General features: G+C 54.7%; 1 protein-coding gene and 1 long non-coding RNA gene across 2 annotated transcripts in view; one reads left to right on the forward strand and one right to left on the reverse strand.

Annotated features, from left to right (window-relative positions):
• Positions 1–1,058: 1,058 nt before the first annotated feature.
• TCF15 (transcription factor 15) lies at positions 1,059–7,249 on the forward strand. Its single transcript, XM_003134358.5, has 2 exons — positions 1,059–1,651; positions 6,555–7,249. The coding sequence occupies exons 1-2, from the start codon at positions 1,133–1,135 to the stop codon at positions 6,627–6,629; spliced, it is 594 nt and encodes a 197-aa protein (XP_003134406.1). The 5' UTR covers positions 1,059–1,132; the 3' UTR covers positions 6,630–7,249.
• Positions 7,250–15,681: 8,432 nt separating this feature from the next.
• LOC110257457 (uncharacterized) overlaps positions 15,682–15,838 on the reverse strand; it is a 52,240-nt gene continuing 52,083 nt past the window's right edge. Inside the window, exon 4 of the long non-coding RNA XR_014832137.1 lies at positions 15,682–15,788. This is a non-coding gene — a long non-coding RNA (uncharacterized LOC110257457). The remainder of the gene's footprint in view (positions 15,789–15,838) is intronic.

Genomic DNA, 15,838 nt, shown 5'->3' on the forward strand with positions numbered 1-15,838 from the left:
GGTGCAGACAAGACAGGGGTGATAGTGAAGAGGAACAGTGGCGCCCAGTGTCCTCACTCACCCTGAAGTCCAGAGCTCTCTTAGCTGTAAATGATGGGTGCTTTCCCACAACTTCAGCCTGGCACAGTAAAGATCAGCAAAGTACCACCTCTGTCTGACACAACCATTTTGATGGTAGGACCTCAACCAAAATGTCAACCATGGGAAGGCAAATGTTTTGTTGTGTTCACATCTCTATTCTCACCTAAAATCATGCCTCGTCTAGCAGCGACTCAATAAATATTTGTTGAATGAATGGAGCCACTGGCAGTTGTGTGTGTGTGTGTGTGTGTGTGTGTTTTGTTTTGTTTGTTTTGTCTTTTCAGGGCCGCACCCTGGCATACGGAGGTTCCCAGGTTAAGGGTCTAATCGGAGCTGTAGCTGCCCGCCTACGCCAGAGCCACAGCAACCCCAGATTCCAGCTGTATCTGCAACCTACACCACAGCTCACGGCAACGCCGGATCCTTAACCCACTGAATGAGACCAGGGACCAAACCTGCAACCTCATGGTTCCTAGTCAGATTCGTTTCCACTGTGCGACGACGGGGACTCCTTGTTTTAAGTTTATGTCAGGGATGTGACACTATTGAGTCCTTATTTGGAAAGATGATAGTGTTTCTCCAACACTTCTCCGTGGACACCACCACCAAAAAAAAAAAAAAAGCTTGTTTCTCTTAGAATCCTCTTTCCGAAAGAGCAAACTCAAGGCAAGGGAGAAGAAGGGACTGGCCCGCAGTCCCCCTGTGGTCTAAGCTGAGGATAAGGGGTCCGGATCTGGGCAGAGCCCACCCCCTGGCGTTTGCTCTGCTCGTCCGCGGGGACCAGGAGCCTTCAGGGCGGGCCACCGGCTCGCGGGCCTCTTTCAACCTGAGGGAACGGGGGTGGCGGGCGCGTCACCATTGGCCCGCGCGCGGCGGAGGCCTTCCCATTGGCCGGGACGGAGCCCTCCGCCCCGACTGGGGCGGCCCCGGGACTGGCCCCTCCCTCGGCTATAAGGCGGCGGCCAAAGGGGCCGTGGGAGCGCGCGGGAGCGCACGGCGGGGCGCGGCCAACGCTGGGACTCCGCGCATCGCTGGACGCGGCCGGGCGCCCATGGCGTTCGCGCTACTGCGCCCCGTCGGTGCGCACGTGTTGTACCCGGACGTGAGGCTGCTGAGCGAGGACGAGGAGAACCGCAGCGAGAGCGACGCCTCCGACCAGTCGTTCGGCTGCTGCGAGGGCCTGGAGGCGGCGCGCCGCGGCCCGGGCCCCGGGGGCGGGCGGCGGGCGAGCGGCGGCGCGGGCCCGGTGGTGGTGGTGCGACAGCGGCAGGCGGCCAACGCGCGGGAGCGGGACCGCACGCAGAGCGTGAACACGGCCTTCACGGCGCTGCGCACGCTCATCCCCACCGAGCCGGTGGACCGCAAGCTGTCCAAGATCGAGACGCTGCGCCTGGCGTCCAGCTACATCGCGCATCTGGCCAACGTGCTGCTGCTGGGCGACGCGGCCGACGACGGGCAGCCGTGCTTCCGTGCGGCTGGCAGTGCCAAGAGCGCGGTCCCCGCCGCCCCCGACGGCGGCCGCCAGCCACGCTCCATCTGCACCTTCTGCCTCAGCAACCAGCGCAAGGGGGTGAGTGCGCGGCCCTCCAGCACTGCGGCCTCGGGGTCAGGGAACGGGCCGCTTAGGGAGCCAAAGAGGGGCAAAACCCCAACGAAGGGGCGGGGGGACGATGTGGAGTCGTCAGCGGTGCGTTCTTCCAAGCCCAGGGTTTGGTGCGAAACAGAACCGCTCACTTAAGGGCCCCCAAACAAGGGGCACAGGGAAGCCCAGAGCTGGGGCGTGATTGAGAGGATGGCGAGCGCTCATCGAGGAACCCCTCCTCCAGCTGAAGGTGTGTGTGAGGAATCATTACAAAGGCCATCATTTACTGAAAGCTTCGACATCCTGGCGCGTTCCTCGTCCTCTTTCTTTCTACCTTCACGAGAACCCGATCAGGCAGGTCATTCTGCTGGATTTATCACTCGTGAGAATCTGGGGCTTAGCGGGGTACCCACATGTATTCAGTTGGGAAGCCAGAATGCAGACTCTGGGTTTGCTGGGTATGTGTTGCCCTGAGCTGCGGGTACAGTAAAATAATTGTCCCACATCCTCTGATTGACTCAAGGTCAGGACAGGAAAGAAAAGGAAAGAAAGAAAAGAAAGAATACACAGCCCCCCAACCAAGATCCGGGGGTACCCAGCTGATGAGCAGCAGGAGTGAAGGGGGGGTCCCTGAGGACACCCAGCCCCTAAAGGGATGGAATGTTGGGGAAGGGCACTGTTGAGCCAGCAGGGCAGAGCTGGAGGTAAACTTCCCTGACCTGTTGTAAGTAAGGATGAGAACCGGGCTGGTAGGGGATGGAGGGGGCTGGGTAGCAGTTGCTGGAGGTGAGGGTGGGTGCGCTACTGGCTGAAAGCTCATTCTCCTCCTGCCCAGCCCCCAAGGAGCCTGCTTCACCCCCAAGCCTTTACTCCTTCTGGCCTGGGCTTTTCTCAGAGTGAGGAGGCTTGTCGGTGCCAGCTTTGGATTCCAGCAGCTACCATTTACAGCCGGACAAACTGAGGCTGAGAGTCCCTGACCTACATGGCCTTTTGGAAAATGAAGGGGTGGGGGGATTGGGGTCAGGCCTCTGGGTCCCCCGTCTTTGAGTCTCACCACTGCCCCAGCTCCCCTCTTCACTCTGTTCTTGGAGGCCTCTGTGTCCTGGCCTCAGACTGCCTGCTTCTGGCTCACCAGATTCCCATCCTGGCCTCTCAGCCCCATGGCTGCTTCAGTTTCCCTAAGTCAGAGCTCTGACCTGAACTCTCTCCAGGGTCCCTGTTAGTCCCATCTGTGGGCCCCAGTCATTGCTCCAGGCTGGGCTGGGAAGCTGGGGTTGCGGGGCACCGGGGTGGGGCGGGGGGAGCTGCTGGTGTCCAGCCTAGGGTGTGAAGGGAAGACTGGCTCTCGGTGATGCTCCTTGACTGCCTTTCACCCATTCACTCAATTCAGCAAACCTTAACTACTCAACAGCTGCTTTTTGTCGGCTCTGAGACCCTCCCAGAGGAGGTCGTAGGCCACCATCCGCCACAGTCAGGAACCCCCAGTGCAGGGCCAGGGCCAGGACCAGGAGGTGCAGACAGGGATGCTGGGGTCTGATGGGGTGGGGGCAGGGGCATAAAGGGACTGTCAGGGCCAGAGGAAGCCCCTGACTCAGGGGCTAAAGTCCTGATAGATGCTTGGGGACAAGGGAGGCAGATGAAGAAAAGGCGTTCTGGGAGCAGGGCACAGTAAGACCTGGGGTCAGAAAATGTGACACAGAGGGGAGTTTCCATTGTGGCTCAGCAGTATCCACGAGGATGTGGGTTCAATTCCTGGCCTCGCTCAGTGGGTTAAGGATCCAGCGGTGCCGTGAGCTGTGACTCGGATCCTGCGATGCTGTGGCTGTGGTGTAGGCTGGCGGCTACAGCTCTGATTGGAACCCTGCCTGGGAACCTCCATATGCCGTTGGTGCGGCCCTAAAAAGCAAGAGAGAAAGGAAGGAAAGAAGGAAGAAAAAAGAAAACATGACACAGAGAAGAAAAGGGAAGAGGTTGAAGGCGGCAGCACACAGAGGGGAGGCGACGATGGCCAGTGACAGCAGTGTCAGCAGCATTGATGATCACTGATCTCCTGTGCGAATGAATTGCTCTCCAAGTGTTATCGCTGAAATCCCCCAGGAGCTGGGGAAGGATGCGATGGTCTCCCTGCCTGCTTACCGATGCCGTCAGTGGTTCAGAGACCCCTCTCGTGATGGAGCCAGGATTTGAACTCAGGCCTGCCTGATTGGGAAGTGGGAAAGGTTACTGTGGGAGCGCCTGTAACAGCGGGCTTGAGGGAGAAGGTGTGTCTCTCACAGGTCCATTCCCACCGCAGGTAGGCTTGGGTTGGGGGGCTTCTCTGCCGGTCTTGGGCCTATCCCACTGATCACAAGGCCTCACCAGGGACTGGCTGCTTCCCTTGGATCTGTCTGCGAGACCTAGAACCTAACCAAATTTGGCTGCAGAAGCCCTGCTCTCAAGCCCACAGGCTCCTCTGGGAACAGGCGGAAGGGGTGATCCTGGCCGCCTCTGGCCCCTCAAAGACTCAACTGGAATAAAACTGGCCATGTTGGGGAGCTGGTGGGGGGCTTCCTTCTGAGCTTTGGGGACCAGAGAGTTCCAAGGCCCCAGACCCTATCCCTTCCCTCTGACCCACCACCTCCCTCCCAGGTGGCTGGTCTGGGGCTGGGGGTCACCAAGGAAACGGCTCCCTGCAGCATCGTCCCGTTTAAGGAGAGGTTAGACATGGCCCTCGGTGGCAGAGAGGGCAGGCGGAAAAGGTGTTCTTGCCTCTGCCATGTTTTCCTGGGCAGTGGAGAGGGATAGGAGTACCCAGCTTGGGCGCAGAGGGCAGTGGGGCCAGGAGGCACCATCACCAGAAGATGCTAGTGCTAATGTGTGTGAACATTCATTGGACACTTACTGTGTCCCTCACCCCGGGCTGAAGGCTCTGCTGCTCTTCACCTGTGTCATCCTCACGGTAACTCCCCTCTGTGGGAAACCAAGGCTCCATGACCTGAAGTCCCTTGCCTGAGGTCCAACAGGTAGTCCAAGACAGAGCAGGGATTGAAGCCTGGATCCACTTGACTCAACCACCCCTGAACCACGGTGCTTGCCAGAGCCGTTGGGACAAAGAAACGTACCTCGCCAGGGCCTCTTCAAGTCCTTTTGGCAGTTTACAGGCCTCTTTCACAGCTTCACTTGCATTGGACTGCACCCTGGGGTGGCAAGTAGACTCCTTTTGTCCCCATTTCATAGATGAAGAAACTGAGGTTCGGGGAGGTGAACAGTCCCAGGGTTCGCAGGGGACCCAGGTCTCACAATGACTGCCAGACTTGGGGTGGAGGTGGCTGTCCCTGACCCTGACGATTTAGAGTGACAAGGTGGGAGGCTGGTTTTCTGTCCTCCAGCCTCAGCACTCCATCCCCCGCCACCCCCATCCGCCCTTCTCAGCCACTGCTGCCAGAGTTTGTCTGAGAAGCCCAAGCCCCAGGCTCTGCTGGGACTGTGGCCTCAGCCCTCAAAATAGCCCTGCCTGTGAATGAACACGCTGTCCCTGGGCCTGGAGAGCCTCAAGGGAGGCTGGGCTCGCATCTGGATGGGATCTGCCCCAACCTGGGCCCAGGAGCGGAGGGGGGGCAGGGGGCAGAGCTCCCAGATGGTCGGCTATTTCTCCCTCGATGGCTGAGAAAAATGCCGGTCCCATCACCGCCTAGCCATGCTCGGGTGGGGGGCGGGGAGCATTCATGGTGGGATTTCAGACACCGTTGTGTCCTGGAAACAGGACAGGCTGTTGGACAACATGGATTTCTAGCCCAGCTCTTTTACCAACTGGCTGGGTGCCTCTCACCAGTCATGCAAGGCGGGGTGCTCTAATGTCTTTGACCTTGCCGGCTTACAGTGAGGATGAAACCCATGTGTCAGACCTTAGAATAGTGGGTAGAGACTTGCCCTGTGGCATGAGGGACAGGTGCCTCCCGGAGCTGCCACCATTAGCTCGTCTTCTAGTGGATGCACCTGATCCAAGCAGCGCTGGTTGGCAGCTGTTCCCTGGGCTGGGACTGGGGCTATAGGGTAAAGGGCCACCCTCTCACCTGAGAGCCCAGCCTGAAGGGGGAACACAGAGGAACCCCATCTTCCCTTCTGGGCTTTATCCTGGCGAAATGGCCCCAGAAAGGCAAGGAATGCTAGACAATTGTAGGAATAAAGAGATCTTCCCACAGTAGGACCAGAGAACATATTCCTGGCAGAGGGAACATCCTGAAAGAAAGCAGGGAGGCTAGAATTCCAGAATCCACTTTCGAGGTCTGTGAGGAGGCCAGGTGTGAGAGAACCACTGTAGGGGGTGTTCTGCCCTTTAGAGTAAAATAGTATGGAGTTCCCTTGTGTCACAGTGGGTTAAGGACCTGGCATCATAACTGCTGCAGCTTGGGTCGCTGCAATGGTGCGGGCTCACCCTCCGGCCAGGGAGCTTCCACATGCTGCGAGTGTGGCCCAAAAAAAGAGAAAAAAGTTAGAGTAAAATAGTATGACTTAAACTGTACTGGATTTTTTGAAGCAATAAATTACGTGGGGAAGAAATGAAAAAGGTAAAAAAAGTATATAGAGTAAAAAACCTGCCTCCCATCCTGTCTCCTCATCACAGTCCTCTCCTCTGAGGAAGCCCACCAGCGGCTCCGCGTGCGCCCTTCTCCGTGGACATCTCAGAGCACAGGAACACATGCTCGGTCCTCGCTTTTGCCCTTAAACATGTTATCTCAACATCACCCCCTGTTAGTTCATACAGAGCTTCCTCTACCTTCTGCTGCAAGAACTTGATTGTGGGGCTAACTGATTTGTCTATCAGGTCCCCTATAGCTGGACGCAGAGGTTAGTTCCAGTGTTTGTGGTGACCTGATCGAACCCCCTCTTACCTCTCTCTCCCTTCCTGCAGGGTAGCCGTCGTGACCTGGGGGGCAGCTGCTTGAAGGTGAGGGGGGTGGCCCCGCTTCGAGTGCCACGGAGATGAGCCTGGACCCCTGTGTCATTTGCTGCAAGCAGGACCCTGAGAAGGAGGCGAGAGGCCAGCCACTGGGAGAACAGGGGAGAAGACCCCAGGAGCCAAACCCAGGTCTCTTCTTCGTGTAGGGACCGGAGGACAATGGCCTGGGCCCATGACCCACTGAGCAGGACCCCTGGGACATCTCCATCCCACCCTGGAGAGCTGTGAGGACCCACCCAGCCGGCCCCAGCCCTGGCTGGTCAGAGACAAGGCAGAACTTTTGGAAAAACAAAGACTCTTGGTGACAAAGGTTGTGTGCGCATCTGTACGTGAGTGTGGATGTGGGTGTGTGTGTGTGAGACAGAGAATTGATGGGTTTAAAATAAAAGGTATTTTTAAGTAAAACATGTTGCCAGCTGAAGAAGGAAGGAGCCTGGGGACATCAGCGGTCAGAGGTGGCCCCTCTGCTGGACCTTGGAAGAGACACAGGTGTCACAGATGCTCCTGTGCCATGGAAGGGGTGGGGCTGGGGGAAGACAGGGGACCCCCCTCTCAAGAAGTCAAGATAACCAAACTTTCCTCACCATCTTGAGCAACTGTTGGGTGTCTGGTGTGGTTGGTTAAAAAAAAAAAAAATCTTAATTTTATTTATTTTTGAATAAGGAATATATTCATCCACATGGTTCAGAATTCAAAAGGTACAAGAGGGTGTGTGGTAAAAAGTCTTTCTCCCTCCTGCCGTCCAGCCACAGTTCTCCCGCTGCACGCAGGCTCGGCCACTAATTTTTTGTGACATCCCTATCCCCCGTGAAAAACCGAGCAAATACAAAAATATCCATATGTGTTTCCTTCCACTCTTTACACACACCGTAGCACATTGTACCTGCGTTCTCTGCTCCTGGCATTTTTCCCCCCTTTAATCTAGCTTGGCTGTCATCCCAAGTCAGTACATAAAGGTAAAGGGTATCTTCATTCCTGTAGTAGCCGTCTATTCTGTTTTGCAGATGTACCATACTTTAACCCGTTCCTTATCCGTGTCCTTACAGACAGGGCTGGGTAGGCCTGTGGTTTGCCACGTGTGCAAATGAGTGTGTGCTAACAGGAGGTACTCTTACCCCGGTTGTAGCTGAGATAATTTGAAGGAACAACGACACCAAAAGGCACATGGTGGGGTGACAGCATGACGTCTGCCCACCTGTAAAGTCCAAAGGGAGCCCCTTTCTTGCCCTGGATGTGCCCCAGATGGGGTGCCAGCCCCTGTGATCCTGATTATTCTCCCAGCAGCTGTGGGAGGTGGGGGCTGGCGTTTCCCCATCTCACCTGAGAAGGGAAATGGGGAAAGACAGGTCATCAGTGGAGCCAGGAGTTTGGGGCTCCCTCTGTGGGACCCTGTCCCTGTGGCACCAGGATCAAAGAAGCTGGGGAGGCAGGGAGAGGACCCAGGAGAGGTGGCAGAGCCAGGCAGCCACCCTTTCCTCCAGGTATATCCATATGTCTCTTTTTTTCATTTATTTTTTTAACAGACTTTTTCTTTTTTTTTTTTTTTTTTTTTGGTCTTTTTAGGGCCATACCCACAGCATATGGAAGTTGCCAGGCTAGGAGTCTAATTGGAGCTATAGCTGCTGGCCACAGGCACAGCCATAGCAACACCAGATCCAAGCCAAGTCTGTGACCTCCACCCCAGCTCACGGCAATGCAATGCTGAATCCTTAACCCAATGAGCGAGGCCAGAGATCGAACCTGCATCCTCAGGGATACCAGTCAGATTTGTTACCGCTGAGCCACGACAAGAACTCCTTGACAGACATTTTTATTTAGTGTTTACCAGCTGAAGCCTGGCTCCAGAATCCAGGCTTGTATCCATTCCGCTCTGTCACCCCCTGTATTTGACCCTCAGACTGAGCCTGAAGTGGCCCATTTTGCAGATCAACAAAAAAATCCCCCTTCAGGAGCTAATTAGGAAAGCATATTGTGCTCCCCAAACCTACCCAGGTCCCAGTCCAGGCAGCCCATGCCAAAGCCACAGGAAAAGGACTGTGACCTTGTCAATGGCAGGAAATCTGGGAGTGGGGACAGAGCAGACACTTGGGTGCTCTGGACTGGAGCCCCACTTCTGCCACCAGATTTGCTGTGCAACCTCAGAGAAGTTGCTTGACCCCTCTGGTCCTCCCTGGCCTAAGCCCTAACCAGCAAGAACAGTTAGGACAGAATAATAACTATTTGTTTTGCCTTGTTTAATAGACCATTTACGCACTGAGTAAATGACGCGAGTTGTATCCAGTTGTGTGCGGTGTAAAGTCTGCACCTCCCTCAGGCTCCTCCCCAAAGGCAACTGCTGTTAGCAGTTTCCTGTGTGTCCTTCGGGAAATGCTCTATACTGATTCCTGGTTCTGAAAAACTATTTATAGGTTTCTCTGCTTAGGTTTTCATTGTATAAACTAAATACATATGCTGACACTATAAGACCCTAGTAATCACCCATCCCAGAGACAACCAGTTATTCCTGTAATAATCTTGGAGTTTTTGTAAAACATCCACTTAAGTAATCTCTTGCAGCACACTAAATTAAAACTTTGTCAGAGTGTAACATGTGCAGGACAGTGCACAGGCTAAGTGTGCTTTCACAGGCTGAGCACACCTGCGCACCCAGCGTGCAGATTAAGAAATGCAATTAGGGAGTTCCCGTCGTGGCGCAGTGGTTAACGAATCCGACTAGGAACCATGAGGTTGCGGGTTCAGTCCCTGCCCTTGCTCAGTGGGTTAACGATCCGGCGTTGCCGTGAGCTGTGGTGTAGGCTGCAGACGCGGCTCGGATCCCGCGTTGCTGTGGCTCTGGCGTAGGCCGGTGGCTACAGCTCCGATTAGACCCCTAGCCTGGGAACCTCCATATGCCGCGGGAGCGGCCCAAGAAGTAGCAAAAAGACAAAAATAAAATAAAATAAAATAAAAAATAAAATAGGCTTTACCAAAAAAAAGAACGAAATGCAATTAGCAGCATCCTGGAAACCCCTCTTGCACACCTCCTCATACTGGGTTCCATCAGTTCTGTTACCTTTGAGGTAGATAATGCATTTACAGAGTTCACAGTTCAAAAGACATAAGAGCTAGGGGAGTTCCCGTTGTGGCTTAGCGGAAACAAATCCAACTAGGAACCATGAGGCTGCGGGTTCGATCCCTGGCCTCACTCAGTGGGTTAAGGATCTGGCATTGCCATGAGCTGTGGTGTAGGTCGCAGACATGGCTCGGATCCTGCATTGCTGTGGCTGTGGTATAGGTCAGCAGCTACAGCTCCGATTAGACCCCTAGCCTGGGAATCTCCATATGCCACAGGTGCGGCCCTAAAAAGATGAAAAAAATAAAAGACACAAGAAAGAAGAAACTGACAATGAATCTCCTTCCCCCCGACCAGCCACTCAGTGCCAGTTCTCAGAGGCAGTCCTGGTAAACAGTCTTAGGGATTCCTGCAGGGATAGTCTGAGACAACAGCAAATCACATCTATCTTGTTCTTCCATGCACGAGATAGCATTTTACACACTGTTCTGCTTTTGGATTTTTCTCTTAACACCTTGGAGACCCTTCATGCTTTTTCAAAGCTGCATAGTGCTCTGTTCTGCACATTTCGATGCTTGCCGTCTTCCCTGAGCCTGGTCCCTGGGTAATGGACAGTTAATGTCTCAGAGCCCTTATGAGCTACAAGGCCAGCCGCACCCACGTGACTCGGGAGAGGCACAGCTGTAGGCCAGTACCTCTGGGGCCATTTGCCTAACATCCCTGCCCCAACACGTAAACTTCCCACCTTCAGGATGGGCCAGCCCAGCCAGGCTTCTCCAGGCTGCCTGAGTGAGGGCCCACTTGGGGCCAGAGGAGTAAAGGAGCCCAAGGAGAGGAAACCCAGGGCTGAGGCAGGTGGAATGAGCAACTTTAGCCAGGCCACTGGGGACCCTGAAGGGGGGGCTTAAATATCCAGTCGCACCCTCTACTCAAACCTTCTTAGACACAAGAAGCATCAGCGCAAGAAGGATCTTGGCATCCATCATCTCACAATGAGAAGCTGAGCCAGAATAGAGGACGCCACCTGCCTGAAGTCCCTCAGGGAGTCCCCAGCTCTGCGGGGCTGCCAGGAACCCAGGTCTTCCCACTGGCCCCTCAGGGCTCTCTTCCCTAGTTCCACACTTGCAAGTGGGAATGGGGAAACCGAAGCCAAGAGGGGGGGCAGCAATGGGCCAGAGTAACACAGCATGTGAGGTGAGCGGGGCTGAGAAAGCAAAGCTGCTGCCTCCAGCCTAGGATCCTCCACCACACTGAGTTCCTCTCATTAGCCCCGGGGCACTTCCAGTTTATGAGGCTCCTAGTCGATTAAAAAAACCAAAAACACCATGGAATAGAATTCCCAGAACTCTGACATATTTAGCAATTAACTCTTTTGAAAAAAAAATTATTTCATCAAAGTATAGTTGCTTTCCAATGTTGTGCTAATTTTAGCAAGTTAACTCTTTTTTTTTTTCCTGCCACCCCCACAATATGTGCCTGGGCCTGGGATCGAACCCATGCCACAGCAGAGACCTGAGCAACTGCAGTGACAATGCCAGATCCTTAACCTGCTAAGCTACATGGGAACTCCATAGCAAGTCAACCCTTAGGCATCCACATGCCATCACAAGTAGGAGGCATTATCGTGAGAAGGCGAGAGGATTTACAAAAACACCAATCCATGGGACACCCATGTAACATTGAATATCTTCGTTCAATTGCATCTGCATCTCCTGCTACTGTGTGTTTTACTTCGTGTGGACCTGGTTTCAAAGGTCTAGACCTGGACGGTCACATGCAACATGCCTCTGGGCTCAATCCTGTCCTGCAGGAGGCTAATGCTGCAGAGGACATTACTGGGTGGTTGACAATATCGGAATAAGAACAACAGATTAAAGTAGTGTATCAATGTTACACTTTTTTTTTTTTTTTTTTTTTGTCTTTTTGCCATTTCTTTGGGCCGCTCCCGCGGCATATGGAGGTTCCCAGGCTAGAGGTCTAATCGGAGCTGTAGCTGCCAGCCTATGCCAGAGCCACAGCAACGCAGGATCCGAGCCGTGTCTGCGACCTACACCACAGCTCACGGCAACACCAGATCGTTAACCCACTGAGCAAGGGCAGGGACCGAACCCGCAACCTCATGGTTCCTAGTCGGATTCGTTAACCACTGCGCCACAACGGGAACTCCCTCAATGTTACACTTAACTGAATTTGCCAAGAGTTTGATTATGTAAGAGGATACCCTTGTGCTTCAGAAATACACCCCGAAGTATTAAGGGGTAGAGGACCACGAGGTAGGGGACACACGCTCAAATGGCTCAGAAACAAATCCTATGTGTGAGTGAGAGACGGCTAAAGCAAATGGGGCAAGCTGTGAAAACTTGGTGAATCCGGGGGAAGAGTATGTGGGAGTTCCCTGCACGGCTTTTGTCACTTGTCTGCATGTTTGTAAATGATTGCAGAGCGAAAAGTTAAAGTCGAGACCTTGGCCGGCTAGGATGTGAGGCCTGCCAGATGGGCTCCCGGCCCCCTCTGACCTGCCCTGCTTCAGCTGCCCCAGCAGAGGACAGAACACACCCCCAGTGGACCCAGGCAGCCCTGCCCATGACCCTCAGGCCCCTGTGCCCTTCAGGAGGCTAAGGTGGTCCCAGCACTGGAGCCTCCTGCCACCGTGATTTATGTCCCTGGGAGCCTCAGCAGCTGCGAGCTCGGGTCCCGCCAGGCGGCCTGCTGGAGGGGTGGGGGCAGCGTTTGCTTCTCAGCGTGTCTAATCCGGACCAGACTTGCAGACCCCACGGGCCTGGGATCAGGCTCCCAGGGGGCCAGGGTCAGAGGGTAGGCCGGCAGGGCCTGGAAATCGGGGAGGTGCTGAGGACGAAGTGGCTGGAAAGCAGGAGACCCCGCCTGGTCTAGCTCGGCCACTGCTCCTGTGGGACCCGGGGTGGGTGTCTACCTCCCTCTGGGCCTTGCTCTTTCCCTATCTCAGCACAGCCCTCACAGAGTAGAGCAGAAGGGCTCTGTACACTGAGACTGACCAGCCGTGAGGGAAGGAAGGCTGGTAAAACTTAGGAGTGGGTGTTTTCTTCTCTTTTCTTTTCTTTTTTTTAGGGTTGCACCTGTGGCATATGGAAGTTCCAGGCTAGGGGTCAAGTTGGATCTGTAGCTGCCGGCCACAGCCACAGCAATGTGGGATCCAAGCCACATCTGTGACCTACACCACAGCTCGAAGCAACACGGGATCCTTAATCCACTGAGAGAGGCCAGGAATAGAACCTGCATCCTCATGGATACTTGTCAGGTTCCTAACCCACTGAGCCACTATGAGAACTCCCTATGAGTTGGTGTTTCATGAACACCCAGACCCTCCAGGCTTAGAAAAGTGCCTGGCTTTTGCGAGGGCCTACTATGTGTCAGGCCTTGGCCGATGCACTTTACATGAGTACATACATAAGTTTATTAATGTAGCCTCTTCAGCAAGTGATTGCTTCATTTCATTTCATTCCTAGATGAAGCAACTAAGGCACGGGAAGTTAAAGAGCTTGCCAGCGTCCACTTGGCCCTTGGTAAGCGAGTTGATTTGAACTTAGTGCTCTGGCCACAGAGCTCCCACGGGGCTCTCAACTGCTGGCCCACGTGGCCTCAACAGGTACGTGCCCAGTCCTATAAGGGCCTGACTGAACCTGGCCTTCCAGAACAAGATAGAAAAGGTCATCCCCTTCTCAGCCCTGCCCAGACCCAGCCTGCACCGAGGGAATTGGAGCCTGTGTTTGGCTCCAGGAACCTACATCTTGCATGGGCTCCCAGCATTGCTGACTCTCCCAAAACTGGAGAGGCTCAACCACGGGCTCTTGGAGGGTTTAAACAGAAGGGCCTAGAGTCTATCTCCTCAGAACCCCTGAGGTATCAGTGGAGACCCCAAGGCCCAGAGCAGACAAGATGCATCCCCAGTGTCATGACACAGCAGGTCAGACATGAGCCAGAGCCCCATGGCCCTGGTCCCTGTTGTCATTGCTGGTGACACCACCCAGAGCAGCAATAAGCATGAGAGTTGGAGACACCGCTCTAGGTGACTTACAAGAACAGCCTCACTTAACCTTGTAACAACTCATGAAAGTAGGTACTGTTGTCATTGCCATTTCACAGACTAGAAAACCAGTTTCAAGGTCATCCAGCCCAGCAATGGCATAGCCATGATTCGAACCCAGAGGGTCTGGCTCCAGATCCCATGGCCTCAGCCACAGCAAGGAGATAAAACTCAGTAGGATGGCGTTTCTGTTGTGGCTGAATGGGTTAAGAACCCACCATAGTGTCCATGAGGATGCGGGTTTGACCCCTGGCCTTGCTCAGGGAGTTAAGGATCCAGCATTGCCACAAGCTGCAGTGTAAGTCACAGATGCAGCTCGGATCTCGTGTTGCTGTGGCTGTGGTGTAGGCCAGCAGCTGCAGTTCTGATTTGACCCCTAGCCTGGGAACTCCCATATGCTGCAGGTGTGGCCATAAAAAGAAAAAAACCCTCAGCAGGAGACATAAAAGAGAGTTTAACAGCATAGACCAATTTATGGTGGATGGCTTAGCCTGTCAGTCAGTCAGTCAACAAATGTGTATTGAACTGTTCTGTGGACCACATGAGGCTCTAGAGATCATCAGAGAATAAGATGGATGTGGTGCCTGTTCTCACAGAGACCGTGGTCTATCAGAGCAGCAGGCTCTGAACAAATAGTAAAAACATGACAGGTCCTTCCAAGGCACATGGGGATGCGTGAGGGGGCGAGAGTAGCGGAAACGTGAGGATGATGACTCTGAGGCAAGAAAAGGCTTTGCCAAGTGTCAAAGGTTCTGCAAAGTTATCTGGGCCACCCCTGTATGTTTGCATGATGGAGCACCTGTGGGTCCCTGGATCTCCCCTGAATATAACATCCCTGACACATCTCCTCTGAGTGCCCAGAGCTGCTCTGCAAAGTAGTCAAAGCAAGGTGCACCTCTGCCGAGAGAGGAGAAAGTAACAGCAAAAGTTTACAGAGCCCCGCGTCTGTGTCGGGCATGGTGCGAGCCCTAAAACTCACTTACTCCTCCCCATCTCCATGAGGCCGGGGCTGTTAGCATCCTCACTGTTCCCCCAGGTCATGCAGCCAGCTAATGGCAGGCCAGGATTCAGACCCAGGCACGCAGGGTCCAGAGCCCACCCACTTAAGCTTCCTCCTCGGCTGCCCATGCGCTCAGTGTTGAGGTTCCAAGGCAGGAGGACACAGACCCAGGCCAGAGCCTCCCAGGGCCTCCCACGGAGCCAGCAGAGCAAGACAGGAAAGGTCATCCCCCCAGCCTGGGGCTTTACCCCTGCCCAGAGCCCAGCCTGCAGCGAGGGAATCAGAGTCTGGGTTTAGGTCCAGGAACCTGTATCACATGGTGCTGTCTTGTATCCACTCTGCAAGGTGGATTTTACCCATTTCACGGACGGTTCTCAAAACAGGAGCAGGGGCTGGCTGGCCTGAGGTCGCATAGCCAGAAGTGCGTTTAGACCTCGAACCCAGCTCTGTGGTTCATCCCATCTGGAGAAACCCACGCCTAGAAGCGCAAAAGATACTGGCAACGGGCCTTCAGCCATAGAGGAGAGAGGGATGGGCCCAGAGCTTAGGGAAGTGAGAAGGCGCTGACCAGCTGGGAACTCCGTGGGAACATCTCTTGCCCCCAACCCCACCCCACCCCAGTGCATCCACCCCGGGCAGCAGCCAGGGCAGGGCGAGGAAAGGGTCAGGGAGGCGGGCCTTGGATTCCCAAGGAACACACCCCCTCCTGTCCCCTGTGGGGTGGTTAAGAAGCCAACCCTGAGCTGGGCCTGTCTGCAGCTCGAGACCCTGGCTCTTCTCCTTGACTCGGCCCCCTCCCCCCACCTTCCCCGCCTCCCCCCCTTCTCAGCCCAGACCCATCACCTCCCCCTCCCACCCCCCCACCCCCGCCCCAGCTCTCAGAAAGCCCTGGAAAGGCTGCTTTCTTTGAGACAGGAAGGTGTCCTCAAGTCTCAGGAAGGAAAAACAGTCAAGCTGAACCCACCAAGACCGTCTCCAAGGGGCCGGGGCTGGCACGGGGCCAGGTCTGACATCACCTGGGAACTGCCACGGCCGCAGCTGCAACACGCCTCCTGGGGGGACGAGCTTTTGCTATTAAAAAAAAGTAATAATAATAATAAAAAAAAAAACTGTTTCCAGTC

The sequence above is a fragment of the Sus scrofa genome, chromosome 17, assembly GCF_054392235.1.
Source record: "Sus scrofa isolate SSC_HxYL_T2T_F1_AM1 chromosome 17, Sscrofa_HxYL_maternal_Yorkshire_Landrace_v2.0, whole genome shotgun sequence".
Taxonomy (NCBI): domain Eukaryota; kingdom Metazoa; phylum Chordata; class Mammalia; order Artiodactyla; family Suidae; genus Sus; species Sus scrofa.